Below are 23,852 nucleotides of genomic sequence, written 5' to 3'. Positions count from 1 at the left end.
TTTATGGCACTTGTGTGGGCCAGGGAACAGTACCAATCGACCCTCTATATACCATGATCTTGGACCTTTGTTATTTGGGACCACCGATTTGCCCAGAATAATTTTCAATACTGAAGTTGCTTAATCATATTTGCTTAATCATATTACAGGAAAGTAGTTAACAGGTGATTGACAAAATATACAAAAAAGTAAATGTTCAATTAAATGCATAAAACACACTCTGCTGCTTGCTAAAGCTTTACCTCCACCTCTCCAGCCTCCACCTGTTATAGTCTATCCAATTGAGCCCACGATGGCTCTTAAAGTGTCAACACTGCTCAGTGTTGCTGCTCTGGCTCTGCTCTGGGTTCTCCCATGGGGGGATTTGCATGGCGCCCCTGCTATACCTTCAGCATGCTTGCTGGGTAAGCAGGGAGCTGCTAGAGCAGAGCCATAACCGCCAAACATAACTGTATTGCCATTTGCAACAAATGGTTTTATCCTGTGACTAAAGTGTATGATTATGCTAGCAAGTGAAGTTAAAGTGGTTTATTGGTTTTGATTGGTGTGTAACAATTAACCAGTATGAAACTTGGACAGTGAAGCAGAATTGAACCAGGCAGGAACCGAAACATACTAGTAAAATATGTTACTTCTATCATTAGGCAATGAAAATTGAGGTAAGTCTGCGTCTTTAAGCATTTCAAACAATTAAGAAACGCGAAATACCAGGTTTGGATTAATATCTTGTTCACATTTAGTGTTGGAATACTGCATAAAAAAGACAGACTAATAGTTGAGACCTGAGCCTATCCACTGCACCTGAGCCAGTGGCTGCTGGCTCACCAGTCTCTATCAAACACACACACACACACACACACGCACACACAAACAAACAAGTAGAGAATATTAAAGGGCAATTCCAGCATGATTTGAGTGTTTTGGTAATTATTTACTTTATCCATCCCTTTAATTTTGACTATTTTTAGATGCATGCGCCATGATTAAAGATATTTTTAAATTAGTTTTACCATGCCTCATGGGCTCATTCACTTCCTTTCAATTCCACATGGCATAGAAAACAACTCCAGAGACTTCTAATTTGGTCAGTAAAGGTAATCCATCACTGTGAATGAGAAGCTGATGATCACGTTTTGCAAGGTTTTTCCTCTCCAAAATAAAACTTTCAACCAATAGCGAACGTTCTCTGCAGTTACATTAGGACCTGCCTTCTGTCAATCACAACCCATTTAAGCAAGATGCTTCCACCAGCTATAGTCCGTACAATTAACAGAAATTGAAGCTTGATTTTGCACAATTACAGCTTTAAATTGCTGCCCACTTCTTTACTCATAATATTTAGACTCTGTATGTTTCAAAATATTCACTCTGAAGAACAACTAAGATGATGGAAAAATAGCAAATATCTCACAATGTGATAAAAACGCTGGAAGTGATTTACAATGATGTAAAACGGTAACAGAATGCGGGAAATGAGCAAAAACTACAATCACGCAGGAATTGTCCTTTTAAGCTCAGACAAAAGAGCAACCACTGGCATACTCAAACTCAGGGTATATTTAATATTTCCCAAGTCGTATGATTAAACTTTATTTAATGTTTCAAGTTTAATTGTGTTGGTGGGGCGTATGGAGAGAGGCAGAATTGCCCCTTGCATGAGAGCAGGTGCATTGACTGTTTATGATAGCACTTGTGGATACACAGATTTATTCCTATCAAGGATTAATTTATCAACTGTCACACGGGCTTTGAATTCCTTGAAGATGTCTTCGCCAAATGTGACATGTTGCCTCCCTTTTTGAGACAAACTTTGTAACATCTTTTACATAGAGGTGCTGTTGTATCGGCAGGCTTGCCTTAATCATTGGACTTGTGTCTTTATCTTAAGTACTGCCATATTTCACTTCGGGCTCCCTCTCTGTCTACAAGTACATGATGGCCTTATATAAGCGTATCGAAATAGTGGAGAATGAAAACTTTATTACTACAGGAGTAGACCATTTGGCTAGCAAGCTTCCAAGGGTTATATAAGGGGAAACTCAAAAAAGCAAAAGGAAAGCTTGACTAAATTACTTGACTGGAAATTATGATTCAGGAAAAGGAATTGTCTGAAAGTCTTTCTGATAAACACCCTGTATTCCAATTACACGGAATCTGTAATAGAAAATCTGAACTTGCACTATTTCAGGCTGAGAACAACTTTTTACGTATGAGGAGAAAAACAGGTAAATTACTTGCTGGGTTGTAAAATACTGGCAATTAAATCTCTAACATAATTGCAGTAATTAAGAAAGGTGACAACCCAAAACCTGAAGAGCTAGAGGCTTTTTTCTCTAATATAGATCCAAACAAAATTATTCCCTGACAAGGTGGAATCATTAGTGTCCCCAATAACAGAAACTGCAATCAGGACTGCTGTTGCATATATGCAAATGGAAAAATCACTCAGATATGATGGATTCTCTGTGGAATATTATAAGAAAAGCATTTTAATTCCAGTACTGCAAGACGCATGTAGGGAAATTTCTGAAATGGGATCTCTACCCCCAACTTTCAATGAGGCCTTAATATCATTAATACCTAAAAAAGATATGGATCCAACAGACTCATCTAATCATAAACCTGCAACTACCCTGGATTGTAAGTTTTGGTGCCATGTCTGGAAAAAAAAAAATGCAACCAAGTATTATACATACTGATCAGATAGGGGTAAAATGAATTTCATAGAATGGTGGTAGCATCTCAGTTTAAATACATAACCATGATGCTGCCTGATTACTTCACCATCTAACATTTTTAAACTGTAGTGTGGAATAGTTAAGTATCTCTGGGAACTCTGTGAGATGTGCTTCCCTATAGGTACGGGAGGTTTAGGCCTACCAGATCTGAGATTATATTCGCTATCCTTTGAAAGGGCTAAATTATCCAAACACTGGAGTGTAGAAGACAATCAATCAGATTGGGTTAACATTGAACAGACACCTTAATCAGCCCTTAGTCTCAAAGGGAGAAGGAAAAACTCCCACGGAAACCTAATCAGGTAAAGAAATGGAAGAAGGGTTGGGTTGGGCTACTCGGAGAGGGACGGTCAGGCGTGCAATGTGTGCTTGAGTGAAAAGTCTGGATCTGGTGTGGAGCATCAATAGCAGCTTGGTCAGCAGATAGGAGACGCACCCGTACACTCAGCAGACAAACTCATTTGCTCACTCACACAAACAGAAACGACCAAAAGAAAAAAACAGATCTTCAATCATTGTGAATTTACTACATGGAATTCTTGGAATGCACGTATGAATAAGATTAGTTAAATGTTTAAAAAAAAAAAAAAAGTGTATGTGTGTGTAACAAGCTCAGTCCGCTAAATCCTTCTTGGAATGCATTTTTGCGCGCACACTTGTTTCTTCGCTCCTCTAATTTCGTCCGACCCCCACACTTTGGGAGGCAAGGTTTGCACACATATAAACTGCACTTAACACAAGTCTCCTTTGTCTTATTTCTTGTGCTTATCATGCTATTGCTGTGCTTTTCACATTGCTCTAAAGGTATGTGAGTAATTTTGATGGAGTTTTTGATGGCACTCTCTCTTGATCAATGGAAAAAAAATGCACCGGCCATTCAACATCCTGTAGCCCATTGTTCTGCATTGAATGGGAGTATTTTGTGTGAAGAAAATTACCAAAACAGTCTATATTTACCTTACAAGTTGATGTTTTAGAATTCTGACCATGCAGGCCTTTATTGCCCAAATATTTAGTAAAAGCCAGGGAAGGATGAGGCCATTGCATTTACAGTGTTGGATAAATTTAAATTTAAAATCTCAACGATCAGTGGTGTTCAGACTGAAACTAGAGTGATGTTTCCATGCTACCTGTCATAAGTCATATTTGACTGCTGATGCTGTTATGAAAAGTGGTGGTATGGTTTCAGTAAAAATATAATTTGTCATAAGTGTATAGATGTGTGTTTGCAGATCTGTTTGTTGATTGCCGTTCACTTAAGCAGTGGTGTCAAATCCCAACACTGTGGCACAAAGATTCCACTTTCCCTGTTTTGTTCACCCTGTGTCGAGCAATCTGCTGCCGTTGCTTTATTCCTTAGAAAATTGAATGGCAGAGGCCGACCATTCTAGTGATGCTTTCATCTTTTCCCCTGCTCTTTCCTCCTGCTGTTCTGCATACCAGGGTCTGTGCTACACCACACAAAATGACAGTGGAAACAGACAAACATTTGCTTTACTACACCTCTGACTTGTTCTTTCTTGTTTCTGCTTATTCCTGTGTTCTACATCCTTCTTTGCAGTTTATTGTACTGCATTGGAAATTAATTCATCGTTAATTATCTTCCCTTGATCTCTGGGTCCACATACCTACTTGTATGCACACAAGCTCAACATTAGTCTTTTCTTTGCTGCAGTCTGTGTTTAGCTCTAATGTTGCTCAATACTAGTGTATAGTGTTGAATATTCATGCAGGCTGATGTGCTGACTAAATAGGCTCCTGGCATACATTATGTACCAGCACAGATAGCAGATGGCAGCATACATCATCTTTATTACCTGACTGTGGCCAGCAGATGGCTGGAGAAAACATATTGCATACATTAACATGAATATCACTTGCTTGAACCAGTATGGTCACATGGGATGACCTCTATTACAGCTCACCATGGACTCCTAGTCCTTCCCCGATACAGGCTTTGGTTAGGAAAAGCCTGGTTTACATGAAAGTTATCAAAGTTTATTTCAAAGAATATCAAAGTTTGGTCTAAACTACTGCTTTGTACAGACACACACATTCACACATGCAAGGCTGAAAATTACATGGAGCCGTATTGCCTTGAGTTACTGCAAAATAAAAAAAAAACTAGTGTGCAGCAGAGTAATCAAATAGTGCCACAGAGGAAGGTTGCATCAGAACAACAAAACAAATGCTTTGGACCTTTCAGATCTTTGATTCTGTCTGTGTGATTTATTCATTAGGCCTTGTGTATGCAAGTGTTGTTTTCTCTTGTCTGAACTCGGTGTTTGCATCCGTGTGTCTGTGCTGCTACATCTGATAATATAGCCTCTGTATAAGATGATGAAAATTGCATGTTTTCCTTTTATCCTTCTATTGAAGACGATTCTATTTGGTGACTTACTTGGGAATTATGACAAAATCTTAACATACATAGTCCTAATTACATAGTCCTAAAATAAGTAATTATTTCAACACTCTTTAGTTTAACAGTTTTTCTTTTTCTTCATATACAGTATATTGCCATATTAAAAATAATGTAAAGATTATGTAATATATCTACTGTATCTGGCCCGTGTGTGTGTTTGCATGCACGTCTGTGTATATAATCTCTACATGGAGGTGGAAGTAAACAGCTATTCTAGGTGTTACAATCAGCTACCCTGTCAGCCTGTATTTCTGTCAAACCATTCATGCAGATGTTAGTCTTGGTGTGTAGATGCAGTGCGGACAGGTGTCTGTGTGTGTGTGTGTGTGTGTGTGTGTGTGTGTGTGTATGTGTGTGTGACTCCATTTGAGTCTCTCTCCCTCCATCCTTATGAGAAACCCCTCTTTTTGTCCTCTCCCTCTTTCCTGTAAGGTCTAAGTGTGTCTGTCTTTTTCTGTGTGTGTAAACACTACATGGAGGTGGAAGTAAACAGCTATTCTAGGTGTTAGGATCAGTTACCCTGCCAGTCTGTATTACTGTCAAACCTATACTCCTGGTGTCTCAGTGTTGGTCGCGGCGTATGTTTAGGTGCTCCGTGTGTGTGTGTGTGTGTGTGTGTGTGCATACCTGGTGTACTGTTCAGCTATTCTGCCACTCCAAATCACTTTTGCATCCGTCCTAGAAACCACTTTTGCCTTGCCTCCCTATTTCCCTCCTCTTCCCTCTTCTGCCTCTCTGTCTAGTCTGTTTTTTTCTGGGCCTTTGCTCACCCAGCCTTTTTTCCTCCAGTCACCCTCTGGTGTATTCTCCCTGTCCTCCCTGAGCTCATCCTTCCATCTCTTCCTTTCCTTGGTCCACCTCTTCCCTCCCTCTCTCCTCCTACTCATCTCCTCCTCATTCTCACCATCCATGCTGTCTATTAGAGGCAGGCCCCATTCGCATGTGTTATCTCCTCTCATTCCTCATGCTTTCCTGTCCTCCTCTTGTCCAACCCCCTCTCATCACTCCATCAACCCCCTCATCTCCCTTCCTCTCCTCTTCTTTTATCTCTTTAGCTCCACTTTTGCTCAGTGGCCTGGCAAGCTGGCACACACACACACACACACACACACACACACACACAGGGTTGTGCCCAACATTTACATATCATCACATCTCCCAAACATCTTTGATGGCCAATGAACGAGTGACAAGCGAGCAGGAAGCCCGAGGGACTTCTGTTCCCTCAGTAAGGCCTGCCAGGCAGCAGCCTCCTACAAGGCTGCCAGTCACCTCCTCTTTCTGCAATGAAACAACTGCAGGTGATGAGCAAACTGATCATGATACTCCTGTAGGCTAACCTAGTAGCTCAAGTTTTGGAGAAGTGCTGATAGTTTACATGATTTCTTCTTAAAATGAGTCATTGTTGTATCCCTAACTCTAGTGATTATACATAAGCACGCACGCTTCAGTGATGTTCTCTCACCGCTAATATATTTATAATTCAGGGAGACTTCTAGCCTTTTAGGAGGCCGCCGCCTGACAGGCCTGACTGAGGGAACAGAAGTGCCTCGGGCGCGGGGGAGAAGCTGTCCGCGGAGCAGTCCTGTCTCATTAATGCGACTTTCAGTCTCCATTTGGTTCGCATTTTGAAACTGCTCAAAGACACAGGTTAAGCTAGCCTTGTCACACTTTTTACTGACGGAAAGCAAGTTATACGTGAGTAGAAAGGACTTCTTTCCCTGCCTCTTGTAAATGGAGTGTGTGAGCAGTAGGGCTGTGTGTGTGTCTCGTCTTTTCCTCCACTGACTCGGCTGAACATTGTTTTTAACGCTTCTTATTCAGTGATTTTGTTGTTTTGGCTGATGGCTACATTGCAAAAGCTTAAAAAAAACAAAAAACCCCTCAACATTGCCACTTGATAAAGTCACGTCGGTACTGACACAGCCCATCGTCAGTATCTGATGACATACACATATATACACACAGACACAGTGACACACATGCACACAAAAGCAGACATACATACACACACCCATCCACCCTCTCTCTCTCTCTCTCTCTCTCTCTCCCTCTAGTGTGGGTGTTTGTGGGTGGGTGTAGGTTGGGTGCAAATCCAACAGCTTGAGTGGTTATGTCCTGTTGGTTTATGTATCCCTCAGCAGCAGATTAAGGGAATGTATATCCACAGATCCATATGCATTGTCCCCTGGGGAAACTGTAATTAGTCAGCACTGACCTGCAAAGCTCCACTTTGTCTCCATTAATATGAAATTGGAAAGCAAAGGCCAAAAAAAACATCAGAGACAAACTAGGAATTATTTACTGCTGAGTTAATGATGTTGCAGGGGCGAGGGCCTGCTGAATAATTTAGATGTCGTCTTTGTTCATAGATCCTCACAACCTCTCTCACCCCCATGGTAGTTAGGATATAAATTAACGTTGGCAGACAAATGACCAGTTAAACCTCCTTGTAGGCATGTGAACCTATTGCTGAAATAATTAATTGTTGCATCATGCATACTGGGAAGTGGGTGGAAAAAAGTATCATAACTTCAGAGTGTTTTTATTTGACTTAAGATTTGACCCAGTTGCTTTTTTTATATATTCATAATGATAAAAGCCTGTTTTCATCCTTCTTTTTGGTTGATTGATTCCATTTCCAGCATATGAGAGTGCAGCTGGACATGCTTAATAGGATGGTATTATAAAATATCAGAAGCATACTGTGAATTTTGCCCCCAGTTAAGCTTGTTGTCTTGAGTAACACCCAAGTAGTTATATATATCACTGATCTTATTGCTGCATCAATAAAAAATGGATTCAACGCCTCATTGCTAGGGTGGCTGCCATAAGACATGCACGGTATTTGTATTTCTTGATCGGTATTGTGCACATAACTCAGGAAAATGCGTTGTGCACACACATTAAACTTTATAACATCTCCTTTTTTGAGTTTGTTGCTGTTGTTGGAAATTCAGCTTTACACATAAAAACCACAGATGACACAGTAGCCATTATTTATTTAACTGCCATAGGTTATCAAACAGATTGATTTAGCTTTACCTTGGGGCTCGCAATGGTGATTTTCAGGGAATGCAAAAAAGCAGGCAGGGAGCTAATGTCACTGGTATTTCAAAAGCTATCAATTTCGATAATGAGGCAGTTAACATTAGTAGCAAAACATGAGAGAGCATGAAAGAAAGGACAGGTTCTTATATGAAAGGATGTTAGCTAACATATGAAAATAAATCGCATCGCAACATTGTACACTTCTCCTTCCCCTCTCACACCTCTTGTCCTCACTAATGTACCCATTAACAATTGCACATTGATCAAGCATCTATGGCAACAAAGCATGCCAGTTGGGGTGGAAACGTTTACAGCTACACTGTTCTTTACTTGTTTTGCCTCCATTCCAAAGGGTTTTGTTTCTTCTGCACTGATAATCAAACTTCAGTGGAAATATTTATTTGGTCATTGTTGATCATTTTATGATGCATGTTTTCCAAATGACCAAAGAAGCCAAATTGAAAACAAATATATGGCTAATTATTATTGTTCTCAGTGAACCAAGTCACTGAGACAATGTTTGTTGCAGTCCAAGTGTTTGAGAACAGCCTTGTCCAGCTGAAGCATTTATCTGCTCCCTCCTCTGTCCTCCCTCCCTGCTTCCCTCCATCAAATCCCTCTGTCCTCTTTGGTAAAGTGAAACATCTGTTCTGTTTCAGAGCTGAGCTCTGAGAACGTGCGGACCTGCTTCCAGATAGTTAACGCCTACATATACTTGTCTGCCACAGAGTTCCTGCAGGTGAGACACACACAAACACACGCACACACACACACACACACACACATCATGCACTTCATGCACATACATCATGGTAACTGAGTCCCTGTGAATAACCACCACCTTGTGTATGACATTGTGTATTCATAGAGCTATGCCGAAGCCTTGTGTCGATCCTTCTGTGATCTACTCAAAGACATCACTAATGAGGGACAGGTCCAAGTGCTCAAGGTACAGTCACTCCATCCCCCTCTCACACCCATAACTATATTAATACTGTTTATTCTTCTCCTCCAGTTATCCTTCTCTATCTTTTTCTCCTCTCTTTCTTCTCTCTCACAGTACTCAGTTTTCATCTTTCACCCTCACCTCAGTGTTTCTAGGGCATGTTTGGCCTCCACAATGGTCTGCATGTATATTTAATGGTGAACTGGTTTCTGAGAACCAACTGAGATGGCAGTGGGCAGTGACTGTGGGTGGGTAATGGGAGGGAATAGAAGGATGAGAGGAGGTGCATTGGAAGTGGGATGAAACAACTCCTCACAAGACAGAAACACACACACATGCACCACGCATACACACACACACACACACACACACACACACACACACACACACACACACACACCCACTCTCTCTCTCTCTCTCACACACACACACACACTGAGTTGCCCTTAGTGGCTGTGTAATTAACTTGTTTCAGCTCCACTGCCTACTGCTGTCCCTATCATTAACAGAAAAATGAGGTGACAGTACTCCTTGTTAATTGACACCAGATTTAATTTCATCAGGAGCCTTGATATTCCCACAACTAATAAATGTTAAGAAATGACACAGTTAAACAATTTATTCACCGTGAGAGATAACAGAAAATGTGTTTCTTGTCAAAGCTATTTAGCATCTTTTTTTGAGAAGTGTTAACCAAATTTTGCCCAACCTGCTCAACTCTTGGATTCAATAGAGATATTTTGGGGGCCTTTTTTTTTTTCTCTCTCTGTTTTCCTCTTTCTCTCCTTTCTCACAACTTGTCAAAGCAGCTGTGAGAGAACTCACAGCTCAAAACTTTTCAACCAGTCACTTGTTATATAGTGTAATAGTGCTGACGTATTGCCCACTGAATCACATACACTGATTCATGCAGTTGCACAGACCCTTCAATTCAGATGAGAGTACTTGTTTATTTGACCTATACTGGTGTTTTTTTTTTGTTTTTTTTTTAACTTGTCTGTGCAGGTGCAGTGACAAATAACCTTTCATTTGTCAAAATATTTCCCACTTGTCCACTTGTTATCCTGTGAGCATTATTTTTCTAGGAAATTATAATAAATTCCAGGAGCTCCTCAGATTTCTGTGCCGTGGGATCCACGCTTTAGCAGGGGGGAGGGGCTAATAACAGAGTATGACTTTAAAAAGAGCCCTGCAGTTGTGATAGCTCTTTGTGATACGGTCAGAAAAAAGGCCCCTCTGGCATCCTTGGCGGCCTTTTGATATTGCCACCTTGCGTCTCTGAGGATCTCATAGAAGATTTGAAGTTCATCTGATTTCCATTGCGTTAAGCTTTTCTGAATTTTCTCTGATCTAGTCAAAGTAAGGCATTAAACTTAGACTTTTTTGCATTAAATGGGCACCATGACTGAAGCAGCCATGGTGCCATCTGCTATTGACTGATCTTTGGTGCCAGGTGATGTCACCACCTGTTGTACTCTATTGAATGTGGCATCACCAAAGCACCAAAGATCAGCCAATAGCAGATGGCCAGGTCAGTACCCTACTTTTCACCATTAGGATTTCTTGAAAGGTTAGACATTATGCGCGCACACACACACACACACACACACACACACACACACACACACACACACAGTCAGAGAAAAGGAAAGAATTGTTTTGTGTCTACAGAAAATGCTCTCTCTAACTCATCACTCTCCATGTCCATGTCAAGACATGAACGTTGAAGTGAAGCATACCCCCACGGGAAACATGAAAGTCATCACAGCGTAGCTTATGCAGAGCTCTTCCATGCAAAGCTCTGGCTTATTTCAGCTTTCATCTGCAGCGGAACAACTCCCCCACATGTATGAACAGTATTTTCTATGTTCTGAAGTCGTTTCCTCATATTACACCAATAGCTTTGAAATGCTTTCTGCTTTTACAACACATTAACAGGTCTCTCACCACTTCCTGACAAAAGCCTGGTGTCAGAACAGAATCTGAAAATTAGCCACTGAAAGCACTGACGGCAATCCTGCAATTAGATCCATCATATCGATGCAGGCATTTTTTTAATTAACAAAATCAGGATCAAAACGCTGGAGTTGATGGAAGTGAGAAAAAGTGCTCATAAAACACTGAATGCTGAAGGTGAAGTGTGTGTTTTGCCGACCTCTACAAAGTCCTGCGGAACAGCTAAAGACCTACATCAATTATCAAGTTGTAAAATGTCTTTATTTATTCGTATTATTGAATCTTTATTTTTTTTATTTGTTTTAGTTTTATGTATGGTTTAAGCTATGTTTGCAACACATACACAGCAATACTGTAAATGTCACATGATTTAATGGTGTACGTGTGATTAAGTGTTTCTGCATTCATTCCCCGGCGGGGTGTGTGCATGAATGCAAAATAGTCACTAGTCACTGCTCCCCACAAGCTACAGTAAAACACCCTCATTGGCCTATTATAATGAAGCTGTCTTTTGGCATGCATTGGAATAGTTAAAGAGACCTTGCTCTCCCTTGTGTTTATGCAAATGCTAAATAAAACAGCACACACTTTTGTTCTTGCTTTCATTGCTAGGGAAGAAGCTGCTTCTGACAGCCTGCCTGTGTCATTATCCCACTTAATAAAAAACAAAACCTTATCTGACCAGAGCTTGATTTAGGGGTCTCTGATTGTCCCCCTCTCACCACTATTTTCTGTCTTCTTTTGCTTTTGTTCGCTTGGTGTCGATTGATTTTAGCCTTGTTATTATCTTCCGTTATACTCAGACTTGTAAGGACATGTGATTGTAACATCATTGTTCAAAGTACAACGCAAAGTACAACGCAAGCAGTGCTATACTTCCAAGTGATAAGCCTAAACGCAAAATGAAGTCTACGTTTGCAACCCTTTGTTATAGCCAGGGACATGTGATGCATTACGAGAAATGGAGCTCAGCTAGACTTCTTGCAAAGCTAGCATAAAAGAAAGGGACACTAGCCTGTGTGAAGTGTAGCCAAATGCTCCCTAGTCCCAAACTCAGTCCCCTTTTTTTGTGGGAACTATAGGTTTCTCAGGTTATGCTACCCAATGAGCCTATTATGACCACCTCCCACTATGTCCCAATTCTCAACGTAGGAAATGTAGGTTTTTGAGTAGGCCTAAAAGTTTTTGATTCCACTGTCAGTGGTCCCTTGCCTTGGTTAGAATTTTTGTTTAATAGTAATAATGTATTGGATGGATGTTACCTAGTAAGAACTGTATGACAGAGATCTAAGTAGGCTAGGCATCCATATCAACATTTTCAAGCTGGTTTAGAGGTTGAATAGGATTTCACTGCACGTCATCCAGCAAGATGTGGCAGAATCAGGTGCTTCTCAGGCATAGGACAATAAACTGAGAAAGGAGAGAAACTGGAGCACACCGATCAACTTGCAGCCTTTATTGTGCAAACAGATTAACGTTTCAACATCAACTGTCTGTCATCATCAGAATCAAAGTGGAAATGAGCATCAAACATAAACATATATAGTCTCCTCCCGACAGGTGTGACATTCTCATTGGATAATTGATCCAAGGGAGGGAAATATATGAGCCACTTAATAATACTGACAGTACAGTATGAAAGGATATTTGACAACATGTTAGGCTTAGAGTATTCTGCTCAAATAGGACATAACTGAGACCCAAAGCAATAGATTTATTCTATCCCATCCAAGCCTGTCCCTTGTAATAATGTGTTTTTCTCATGTAGTCAGACATTGAGATGGCCAGTCATCAGCTCAAGAATAATTAGAATTCCCCTTATGGTGATGGGATTGATTGAAAACCTTTTAAGTTATTACAGCAGGCAATATTGCCACTGACAGGCATTGGGATAGTAAAACATTGGCAAAATTTACATTTCCTCAGACTGTAGGCAGTGGTATTTGGCATGTTCTATTCACATTGCAAGAGGAAGATTAGTTAGTAAAGCATACAGAAGAGTATTTTAGCGAAACGGAAAAAGGTATGTAGTGCATGTTTTTGTATGTGTGTGCATGGGTGTCTGCACACATTTATCCCATCTGTCTCGTCCCAGTTGTGTGGGCTCCTTGGCCAAGATCAAATGGTTTTCAACAAAGAGTGCCTAGTGCTTCTGAGGCTTGGATGGCTCAGTTTTTTGGATCAAGGTCATAAAATAGTTAAGAAAAGGACTGTTGCTGATTTGATTTCAATAAGCATTATTTACACTACATTATAAACTTGTCTATGGACAAAGAAATGCCTGTTAGCGGGTTTATTGTGCCAGATGGCCTTCTGTCCTCTCTGATATTGGTTGTTTGGATCAGGATTTTACAACGGGTGACACTGGATTGTAACCAGATTGATTCCTATTTGTATTATATAGGCTACCTCATTAATATATGCATTATTTTTTATTTTTAGTGCGGCAGTAGATGGACTGCCTTCTGTGTATCCAGGCTCTTCAGCTTTGTGTGTGTCTTCTTCATCTCCTCTTATGTCCTTTCCCTATTTTTTCATTTTTTTGTTATAGTTGCATTTTATAGATCCTATTCTACCATTTTCACCACGTTGTCTTGTGTTGTCATTTGGATTATTTTATCCAATCCAGTTGTGTCTTGGCTTGTCACCCTTGTTTGATTGTTTTGTTTAGATTGTTTTGATTGTGATGTTTGGATAATGAAATTGCACCTCATTTTTTATGCTTTTCATCATTTTTATTATGCCTCTTTGGTTTATCACTGTGCAAATAAATCCGTGATTTTGATTTTTAATACCATGGTCTGCCGATATCTGTGGATGCAATATGACTTGGACACAGCATCCGAGTACTTGTGCGGTCTACTTATCTACTGGACAATGAGCAAATTGGATGTAGGTAGGTCTCATTGCAGTGCGAGTTTTTTGTGTTGAAAAGATGTGTTTTATTCGCTTTTTGGGTTCAAATGTTGGAGCTTATTTTGGCCCTTGAGTGTGTATTGAGCAGCGCTACCAGCAAAGTGAAGCTACATAAAGCTCTACAGTGAAGTAAATGATGACATTTTTCATCACTTACAATTAATCATCATGATGGCAAAAACTGGGAAAATTAAGCCCAGGTTGAAAATAACCAGAATTATCCTTTAATTTGCAGTGGGGTAACTGTTGCAGGCATGGGGCCTCGAGGAGAGATGGATGCTGTTATTTCCACCCCACTGAAAGACTTTAATTTTCTTTGATGTGAAATGCCAAGGGCACTGGGCACACTATTGCTTCACCAGGTGCTAGGATGATAGGAGCAAGAAAGAAGAGTGGAAAGTTGCTTGCTGATGGACTTGGGTAGCTTTGGAGGAGGGGAGGGGTGTAGAGGAGTGCAGGAGAAGAGAAGTAGTCAAGGAGTTGGGTATGCTGCTGTGACGGAGGGTAAACTGGGACTAATGGATTAGATTACATAATCAAATTGCAAGAAGTAGTTACTGTAATCAACCCTGAATACATTTGGAAACTTATACACTCTCCTTAAAGTTACATCTTAAGGGATTATAAGGTAACACTTTATAATAACCATTATTAATAGTGAATTGGGATATAATAATTATTAGTTAACTAACAGTTAACAAGTAATTGATAATTAGTTCCTAAATTGTTCCCAAAACATAGTAAATGGTATAATGTACTTTTATTTTATTTAATTATTAATTGATGGCATGTTAATAAATCAATTAATCATTTACATATTATTTAAATCAGTGATTCTGTTAATGTGTTAGTCATTTGTTACTATCCCAAGTTTAAAGGGGCAATAAGTAAGCTTTTTACTGCACCATAGCACAAAATTATCATAATATATCTGGTGGGTTGAATGGGTGGCTGATAAATACCAGTGTCTCAATGATTACTTTCAAAACTCTGAGATAGATACATTTTGGGTGGCTGACATTGGGAAAAGGCTGCACTGAAGGACAGCACTGGGGCGCTAATCACAGCAGCACAAGAGCAGGCACTTAGCACCAGGCCACCTCAGTGCAGGTGACCTGGTGCTAAGTGCCTGCTCTTGTGCTCTTCTCTTGTGCCTGCTCTGCTCTCAACCACAAACGGTGGTTGAGAATCATAGACCTAAGATCCTGTTGAACTTCCAGAACCAGACAGATAAACAAGTACTGGCCAACCAACCAGACATTGTGATAATGGACAAGGAACAGAAAACAGCAGTGGTGATAGATATAGTGAGAATAAGATCAAGAAGAAGGAATATGAGAAGCTGGAGAAATACCAGGGGCTGAAAGTGTCCCAGTGGTGGTAGGAGCACTCGGGGCTGTGAGTCCCAAGTTGGTTCCAGGAACCACATCCGAGATCTCCGTCCAGAACAGTGCAGTCCTAGGAACAGCTAAGATACTACGCAGAATCCTCAAACTCCAAGGCCTCTGGTAGAGAACCCGAGATTGAGGAAGACACACAAACCACCCATATGGGTATGGGTGAAAGGAGAATATTTATATATATATATATATATATATATATATATATATATATATATATATATATAAATATACAACATAACAGTCACTCTTGAATGCAGAAATACTTCAGCAACAGTGCAATCACTTGCTTTGTGCTACATGGATATGTCTTCTCCACTTTCCCAATCAGCACCAAGCAGCCGGAAACATCCTGTCATTATTTCTCTTTTCATTGAGGTTCCAGCACTTTCTACTTTACCACTTAAGTTGCACTTAGCATCAAGCCATCAAACCATGGGAGTAACTGGAGAGAGACTAGAGGGGAAGAAATGGGGCAGGAGCATCTTTTCCATATTTCTCCATATTTCTCCTTTTTCTTGTCTTATGGTATTCTCAGATCTTCAATTAGTGTGTATGGGTGTGTATTGTGTGTGTATCAGTGTGTGTCTTCCTGACAGCAGGCCGAGTGTGTGCGCTGTTTGAGAAGTTTATGTACGCAGAATGACCATTAGATCTTAGAGGTTTAGCTTGGTAAAGCTCAGTGGCATTACTGCACATCTGGCTCCCTCTAATCCTTTATTCTGAGGAGAGGAGGACCAGCCCAGCAGACAGCAACCCTGCCAACTTACACAGCCATGACACACAGCAGCTCATCACACATTGGCACCCTGAGGACAAAAGGATCAGAGTAATCAGTATTTGTGTCGGAGGAAAGTTGCACACAGACAGACATGTTGACACCCACTTTGTCTTTCTCTGCCTCTTTCTCTCTCTCTCACGCTGTCTTTTCATTGCACCAGCTTGCTCCTTGCAGTTGGCTCTGTGCGCCGAGTGATCTATCATCCACGGATATGGTTACTGACCGTTGAGTTAAATTTTCCCCTTTGAAGCTTTAATGGGGGAAAAAGCCATTTGTTCTGAATGGGAATGTTAAAATGTTAGAGCATCCGTGCGTTGGTAAGGTCAGGATTTATGTTTTGGTCTTTGATCATGGGAGGCCTAATGAGGAGGGAATGATCCTTTACTGCGTTAGATCCAGTCCCTGTCCTTCTCAGATTAGTTTGCTTGGCCAATCGTCTTGTGTGGGGCAAAGACTCATCATGCATGAATGCACAACCACATACAGTCACACTCTCTCTCTTATCACATGCTAAGCCAAAGCTTTCACCATAGCTCAGTGGTTTTCAGTCTTGGCCGTTGGGACCCAGAGCCTTGCTGGTTTTCATTCCAGCCAATGCAAGATGAATGCAATTAACTGTATTTAAACCTGCAATAAGCGATTTCAGACCCTATAACCAATCCTGAAACTAACGTGTGCTATGTGGAGATTTCATTGAGACATGATATAAACAAATATCCACACACATGGGCCAGCTGTGTTGCTGTTTTCATCTCTTTTCTAAAGCTTGTTGTCAAAATCCGAACCGACTCAAAGCTCCTTCCAGCCCATGCAGTAGCTTTTCATTTATGTTTTTTTAAATAGCTTCTTCTTGTAATGGTGGAATCGATAAAGTGAGGGAGTAAACTTGTTAAAGCTTGCAACCCAGAGTTGTTGGACAGAAAACAGGCTGCTAGTCGGCGTGCGCACGCCGCGTTGTTACTGTCACAACCAGTGTCATAATGACAACATTATGATATACATGCAAATAAAAAAATCAGTAACTGCACATGTCTATAAAATGGCTTGGGTCAATTCACTTTTAATTTGATAACGTGAAAAGGTTGGCTAAATAGAAGCTGCCATTCATTTTCTAATGAACGTTCATTCTCAGTTGTTTCAAAGTATGAATTAGCGCTGCACGATTTTTATTAATCTTGATTATATTGCTACATATTTGATCATGATTATTATTCATGATTGTTAGTCTTGATGCTCTAAGGAACAAAAATTATTCTACTGCACTTAAACATTTTATATCAACATCTCGACTGATTTCAACTACCACCAACACTGTAACCTAAATAACATTTTACAGTGTTGCTGATATGCCAGTATATTATTAACTGTAGAAGTTAAAATTGTGAAGCTCTAGTATAAATTTGGCTATTTTTCTACCTCAGTGTCACTCACTGAATGTACCCAGCTCTCTTGCATACAGCATATCTCACTTGCATGTCCCTATGCTGTTAATAAAGGCTAACAGTGGAAAGCCCTGAGTTCAGCTGTCTGTTTATCTCACACTAACACACAGTGGTGTCTCACAGCGTTAATTGGCTTGTTGGCTTCTCATCAGGAGTGAAACACTGAGACTGTTGGATGCTTACTATAACATTCCTTCCTCCGTAAATTCCTCCTTTGAATATTTGCTGTCTGGTCATATTGTGTCTTGGGTTTTCGTTGCGCTGTTTTACTTGAAGAGTTGATTTTCTAGTTCAAGTCAAGTTTCTTTCCACACCAGCTTTAATGCCAGACAGACAGCTCATTCAGATTTCTTGGGCAGTGAACACTTAAGGGAGTAACCTTGCCTGCAGCATAGGTTAGACACTCAGTTAAATGAAGGATTTTCTGCAGTCTTTTAGCTTCCCTCAAGGGAGCAACTCTCACCAACTCCCTCTTTTGTCCCTTTCTTTCTTCTCCCCACTATGTTATTTACTTCCTCACACTCTCTTTTCACGCCACCCCACCACCACCGTGTCCTCCCACACTTTTCTCCCTCTTTGCATCATCCCGATTCTCCCTGTCTGACCTTTTTCATCTCCTCTTTTGCCCACTCTTCTGTCTTTCTCTTTTTCTGGCTCCCTCCCACACTTCCCCCTTCTCCTCTTCCTTCCTTTTCTCCTTCCTTCCATTTCCCCCCACTCCTCTTTCCGACTCCTATCTCTCTCATCCTCGATCTGTCTGTGTCTCTGCAGGTGGTGGAGATAGCTTTAAAGGTTAGCCCCATACTGGGAGCTCACATGTTCCAGCCCGTGCTGCCAGCTGTCTTCAGAGGTATTGTGGACGGTGAGGTGAGTTTAACATTTACATTTCGCACGTTGAAGATCTGGACTGGGACTGTATAAACTGTTTTGGCAGCAGGAGAGAGGACACGTACGTAAAGATATACAGTAGGTTGTGTTACCTGTGTGACACGCTTATCCCCTCACTCATTTTCCTTGTCAATTTCCGTATATTTAACCTTTAAACCTTTGCCGTTACCCTTCCACAACCTCCCATTAGAATACTCCCAGTTTCCATTAGAGGGTTTCCTATCCGGTGTGTTCTTCCAATTTGTCCTTTCCTGTCATATAAAAGACATTTTTAGAGGGAGTATATAATGGCATTTATTGATCATTCGGCTCAAACAAAGGCCATTGGCTGCCCTTCCGAGATTATGCTGTGTCAAGGGCCCATCCTCTTCCCTCTCATCATCTTTAATGACCTTTATGTAAAAGCATTCATGTGTGTCTGCATCCGCCGGTGTGGGTTTGTGTTTACGTATTTGTGTGTGTGTTCTTCAGAGATATCCAGTGGTAATGTCCACCTACCTAGGCATCATGGGCCGGGTCCTGCTCCAGAACTCCAGTTTCTTCTCCTCCCTGCTCACTCAGATGGCCTCTGAGTGCAACCAGGAGGTGAGACTCCAGTGACTTTCCTAACAAGGTTTTTTTCTTGGGAGTTTTTCCTCATATGCATTAAGGGTCTAAGGCTGGTGGAACTGCGTAGGTTAGGCTATGCAGAATAGGTAGGCTGTTATGTTTTGCTAAAATCTGCTTTTGCGTGTCTTGCTCTTCCTGATGCTTGGCCTGTATCATTCTGTTCTATGGTTGATTGTTGATCAGTTAGATATAGTTAGGCTCATTCTCTGTAAAGTCCTTTGAGACACTTGTGATAAATGGCTGTATAAATAAACTAACTTGAACAAACAACTTGAATACTAGATTTCTACAGCACCCTTCACATTCTTTGGGAGACAAAAACCACAAAGCCCCTGCCAAAGAGTGTCATATTGAAAGAGGCAGAAAGTAATTAGACAAGGAATTGCATGTGGCAACATTTTCAAGCCTTAAACTTTTGGAAATAGTTTGAATTCATCTTACTTTGACACTCAAAAAATTTGTTTTTAGTCGGTCCCACTGTTGCTGCCTTGATCTAAATAACTGGAAGACCCAGGGTGAGGCCATTCAAGAAATTACCCATCTGATGTTGCTCCATCCACCATGCTAAGCTCTTCTCTTACTGACAGTAGAGGACAAGTCCGGGCGATAGACAAACACGACAGAACAAGCAGAGGAAGTCAGTTTCATTGACCCTCGTCAGAATGTCATAACCTTCTTTTTAAATATCCAATGTAATCTGCTGTCAGTCATTGTTTTATTGTACATAGTTAATGCCCATCTTCCTTAGTGTCTTTCTTTTGTTCTATTTTTCACTGTTGCCCCTCTCTTCTTTGTCTGTCCCTTCGTCTCCTTTCTTCCTCTATCACTACCCTCCTTCTCTCTCCTTCCCTCTGTCCCTCTTTCTCATCCATCCGTCTCTCCTCCATTCCTCTCTCTCTCTCTCTGTTCATCCCTCTCCTCTATCTTTCTCTTCCTCCGTCCCTCTCTCCCCACCAGATGGACCAGTTGTTGGGCAGTGTGATAGAGATGTGGGTGGACCGCATGGACAACATCACCCAGCCTGAGAGGAGGAAGCTGTCGTCCCTGGCCCTGCTTTCTCTCCTACCATCTGACAACAGGTGAGAAACACTTATCAATCATTTCTTTATGTCTAGATGGCATTTTTAGGGGGTTGAATTTGGATAGCTTCCACCTTGTTAGCGCAAGTAATGAAGTGCATAGGGGAAAGTGAGGGGACAAAACTATCCATCCAGCCTTGTTCAGTTTGAACAAATAGCTCATTATTTATGTCCATGTAACACATAAGAGCCAGGAACATAGACAGTAAGGATGCAGTGAGGCAGTTAAGATGCAGTGAGACAGTTTCTCTGGTCTTTGAGTATACAGACTCAGAATACAGCATTAAACTCTACATTATGCAACACGAAATCAAGGCTTCCAGCAGTGCGTCCTGTACACCATGCGGCTTTCCAATAATAGCTGACGCTGTACCAAATCTTTGCCACCTGCACCGCAAATGTGCATATGCACATTTCATTTACACATCACATACACACACAGTGGGGCCCGGGGCTTTCTGGTGCGCTGTAAGTGTTAACAGGAGCTGCTGTGGTTGGCTGGAGCGTGACAGTGAGAGAGACAACTTTATGCTACTCAGTATAGCGTGTGCATAGACACGTGCGCACACACACACACACACACACAACCACACAAACACTTTCAATGAGTTTTTATGTTTTCTCTCTTAACTCTGTCTCTCTCAGGAGTGTCTTTTTTTTGGCCTGTTGTGTTAAATAACGACACTCATGCAAAGTAGTTCAAGAATTTGTTTAACCTGTGAATCATCAGGCATGAGGCTTCTCTCTCTGTGTTTCTGCTTGTGTCTGCATGCTTGTGTGTGTGTCTGTATTTTTGGGTATGTGAGTGTATGCATTTGTGTTTGTGTAATGTGTTTGTTTATGGGTGTGTCTAGGGGAAGGTGTTGACCATAACCAATTCAGTACAGTGTATTGATTGAACAGAGAGGAGACACAGTCTGGGCCAGGATCAATAAAGGTCACTGTGGCTCCTCTCTATGTCAATGTAGATGCAGGCACATGCACATACAAATACGGACACACACACACACACACACAAGGCAGAGGACAGGCCCTCTTAGATAAAAACGTAAAGTCTGAAACTGTTTAATGTCTAAGTGTTTATTTTAAGGTAGTTGCACACCACACTTCAACTTTTATACCACCACCACTTCAAGCTAAATTTTCAAGATAGGTGGACTCTGATGTTGAAAACAACCAGGGTTTATAAGCTTGACCCATTTATCTTCTTGGGAGACGATCGGAGGGGAGAATTCTTGGTTTGACCTCATATGCCGTCCATCACAAAAAGGCCGGCTCTTTAAAAGGTTGTGGACAAAATCTTACAGTATGTCAAAAGATGAACACTGCACATCATGGGATATATTGTCAAGTCAAGTTTACACATATAGCCCTTCATCACAAAGCAGGTCTCAAAGGACTTTACAGAGAACAAGGCTACCTAGATCTAACTAATCAACAGTCAATCACAAAACAAAATGATGTAATACAGTATGCATATACAATATATACTTTCTGACAGATAGATCACAGTGTGTGAGAGTTAACGGTGTCCTCTCAAACAAGCTCCACTCATCCACTGGTTCACCCCAAGGATGTGTACTCTCTCCCCTTCTTTATATTCTTTACACAAATAGCTGGGGGAACTAGATCATGGGCCGGTTGTTAATGACTTTGTGTCATGGTGTAAGGAGTCTTTCCTTGAACTGAATGTGTTTAAAACCAAGGACATGATTATTGATTTTAGGAAGTCAGCACCCATCCCCAAACTCACAGTTATTGAGGGAACTGAGATTGATTTGGTGGAGAACTACAAATATTTGGATACTGTGTTTGATAATAGGTTGTGCTTTCAAGCTAATGCAGATGCCATTTCTAAGAAGGTACAACAACATCTTTACTTCTTGAGAAAAATGAATTATTTTAATGTGTGCACCAAAATGATGACTCTGTTCTACAGAACTTTTATTGAGTCGGTGCTGTCTTTTTGTATTGTGGCGTGGTTTGGGAACCTGAATCTGGCCAATAAGAATAGGCTTGGTCGACTTGTCAGAGTGGCCTGTAAAGTTATTGGGGTGAACCAAGCACAGCTCTCTGACCTTTACGATCGGCAGGTCGTAAGGAAGGCCCATGCCATATTGGACTGTACTGACCACCCCCTGCAGAGTGAGTTTGAGCTTCTACCTTCAGGTAGAAGATATAGAGTTCCAACTCAGAGTACAAAAAAATTCAAAGACTCTTTTGTTTGCACTGCAATTAGAAGGCTGAATTTGCACAAATGATTGTACTAAGCACTTTCTGCACTCAGCAATTTGTTCGTCTTTTGTTTTCACATGAAGTGATCTTGCACTGTACTGTACTGTACTGTATTGTATTGTTGTCTCTTGTTCTGTCTGGTATGTTGTCTTTCATGTTGTATTTTATGATGGATTGAATGTGTTTTTAATACCTGGCTACAACTAAATTTCCCCTAGTGGGATATTAAAATTTGACTTGACTTGACTTGACTTGATAACACAATTAAAGTAAACAGAGCAGAAGATATAGAATAGCATGTTGAAAAGACATAACAAACCTAGCTTACCTACCATGGATGATTATGATTGAGAGCAATGGAAATGAGTCTGCCATGAGGTAAAGAATAGTCTTCTCTTGTGTCAGTCATTACAGATTAGGGTGTTTTGTACACCTTAGTGTTCTTTCTGACAGGTGCGTAGGAGAATAAAGGCTGAGTACTAAACAAAAAAAATAGTCCTCCCTCGCCTTCACTTAACAGTTATAAGTGTTGGGGAGTCTTTTTCATGTTCTAAGTGAAACTTGAAACTCTTGAAAGTTGTTCAATGTGATTTGATGAAAAAACTTTTTTATTGTGGTGTGCCATCTCAGACTGCATGGCGATGCATGTTTTTATCAAGATTTTGGGAAGCTGAGTTTTCTGCAGTCCAGATTTGGCAATCATAGATGTAGACAGGCATGACATCTTTTTGTACGCCCCCATCCTTAGTCTGCATCAGCAGTTGAATTTGATAGCCTTGGCTGGTTGTGTGCTGCATGACAAATCAACTATTTCTTGCTCACAATCACAACTAAGATTGGAGGAGGTCCATATCTGCCCTATATTTTATATAATCTAAAGTATTTTGTAGAGGGGCTTTAAGAGATTTACAACTTAAAGTTGATGGTGTATATAAATAGTAGCCTGAGTAAATGACTATATTTTTTATTCCAAATGGATAAAAAAGTGTTTTGGAATAGAATGATTTATTTAGAAATCAACAATCGCAAGTGAAAGAAAGTTAACTTTGATGTCACATTTATTTCTACCTTTGAAAATTAGTTCTTGGGCCAATGACTTGCCTCCAAATACCATCACATGAATTGAGCAAAGAATATATGAGATGAGAAATCGTTTAGCACCACAAATTAGCTGTTATGTGTAGCAGACAGGAGATAAGAGCTTGTATTTAGGGAATAATATAGTCTAAATATGTGATAAAATGGGGCTGTGCGATAAGGACTTCCTATCACTTGATATTCTATCATTATTTACACACTTAAACCACTGCCTGCCACTCTTATTTTAACATATCATTGTATGGTTGAGATGTTAATTTTCTCATCAGTGGCTCACTTTAATGTTAT

The 23,852-nt window shown here is 40.6% G+C and overlaps 1 protein-coding gene across 1 annotated transcript in view; it reads left to right on the top strand.

Moving 5' to 3' along the window:
• ipo11 (importin 11) overlaps positions 1–23,852 on the top strand; it is a 156,830-nt gene that overhangs the window by 86,435 nt on the left and 46,543 nt on the right. The window contains exons 22-26 of the mRNA XM_071894791.2: positions 8,874–8,953; positions 9,083–9,163; positions 18,427–18,522; positions 19,015–19,128; positions 20,110–20,231. Of these exons, the coding sequence (XP_071750892.1) occupies positions 8,874–8,953; positions 9,083–9,163; positions 18,427–18,522; positions 19,015–19,128; positions 20,110–20,231 (493 nt within the window). The remainder of the gene's footprint in view (positions 1–8,873; positions 8,954–9,082; positions 9,164–18,426; positions 18,523–19,014; positions 19,129–20,109; positions 20,232–23,852) is intronic.

Source organism: Centroberyx gerrardi, chromosome 8 (genome assembly GCF_048128805.1).
Source record: "Centroberyx gerrardi isolate f3 chromosome 8, fCenGer3.hap1.cur.20231027, whole genome shotgun sequence".
NCBI lineage: Eukaryota > Metazoa > Chordata > Actinopteri > Beryciformes > Berycidae > Centroberyx > Centroberyx gerrardi.
This window is presented reverse-complemented; position numbering and strand designations above follow the sequence as displayed.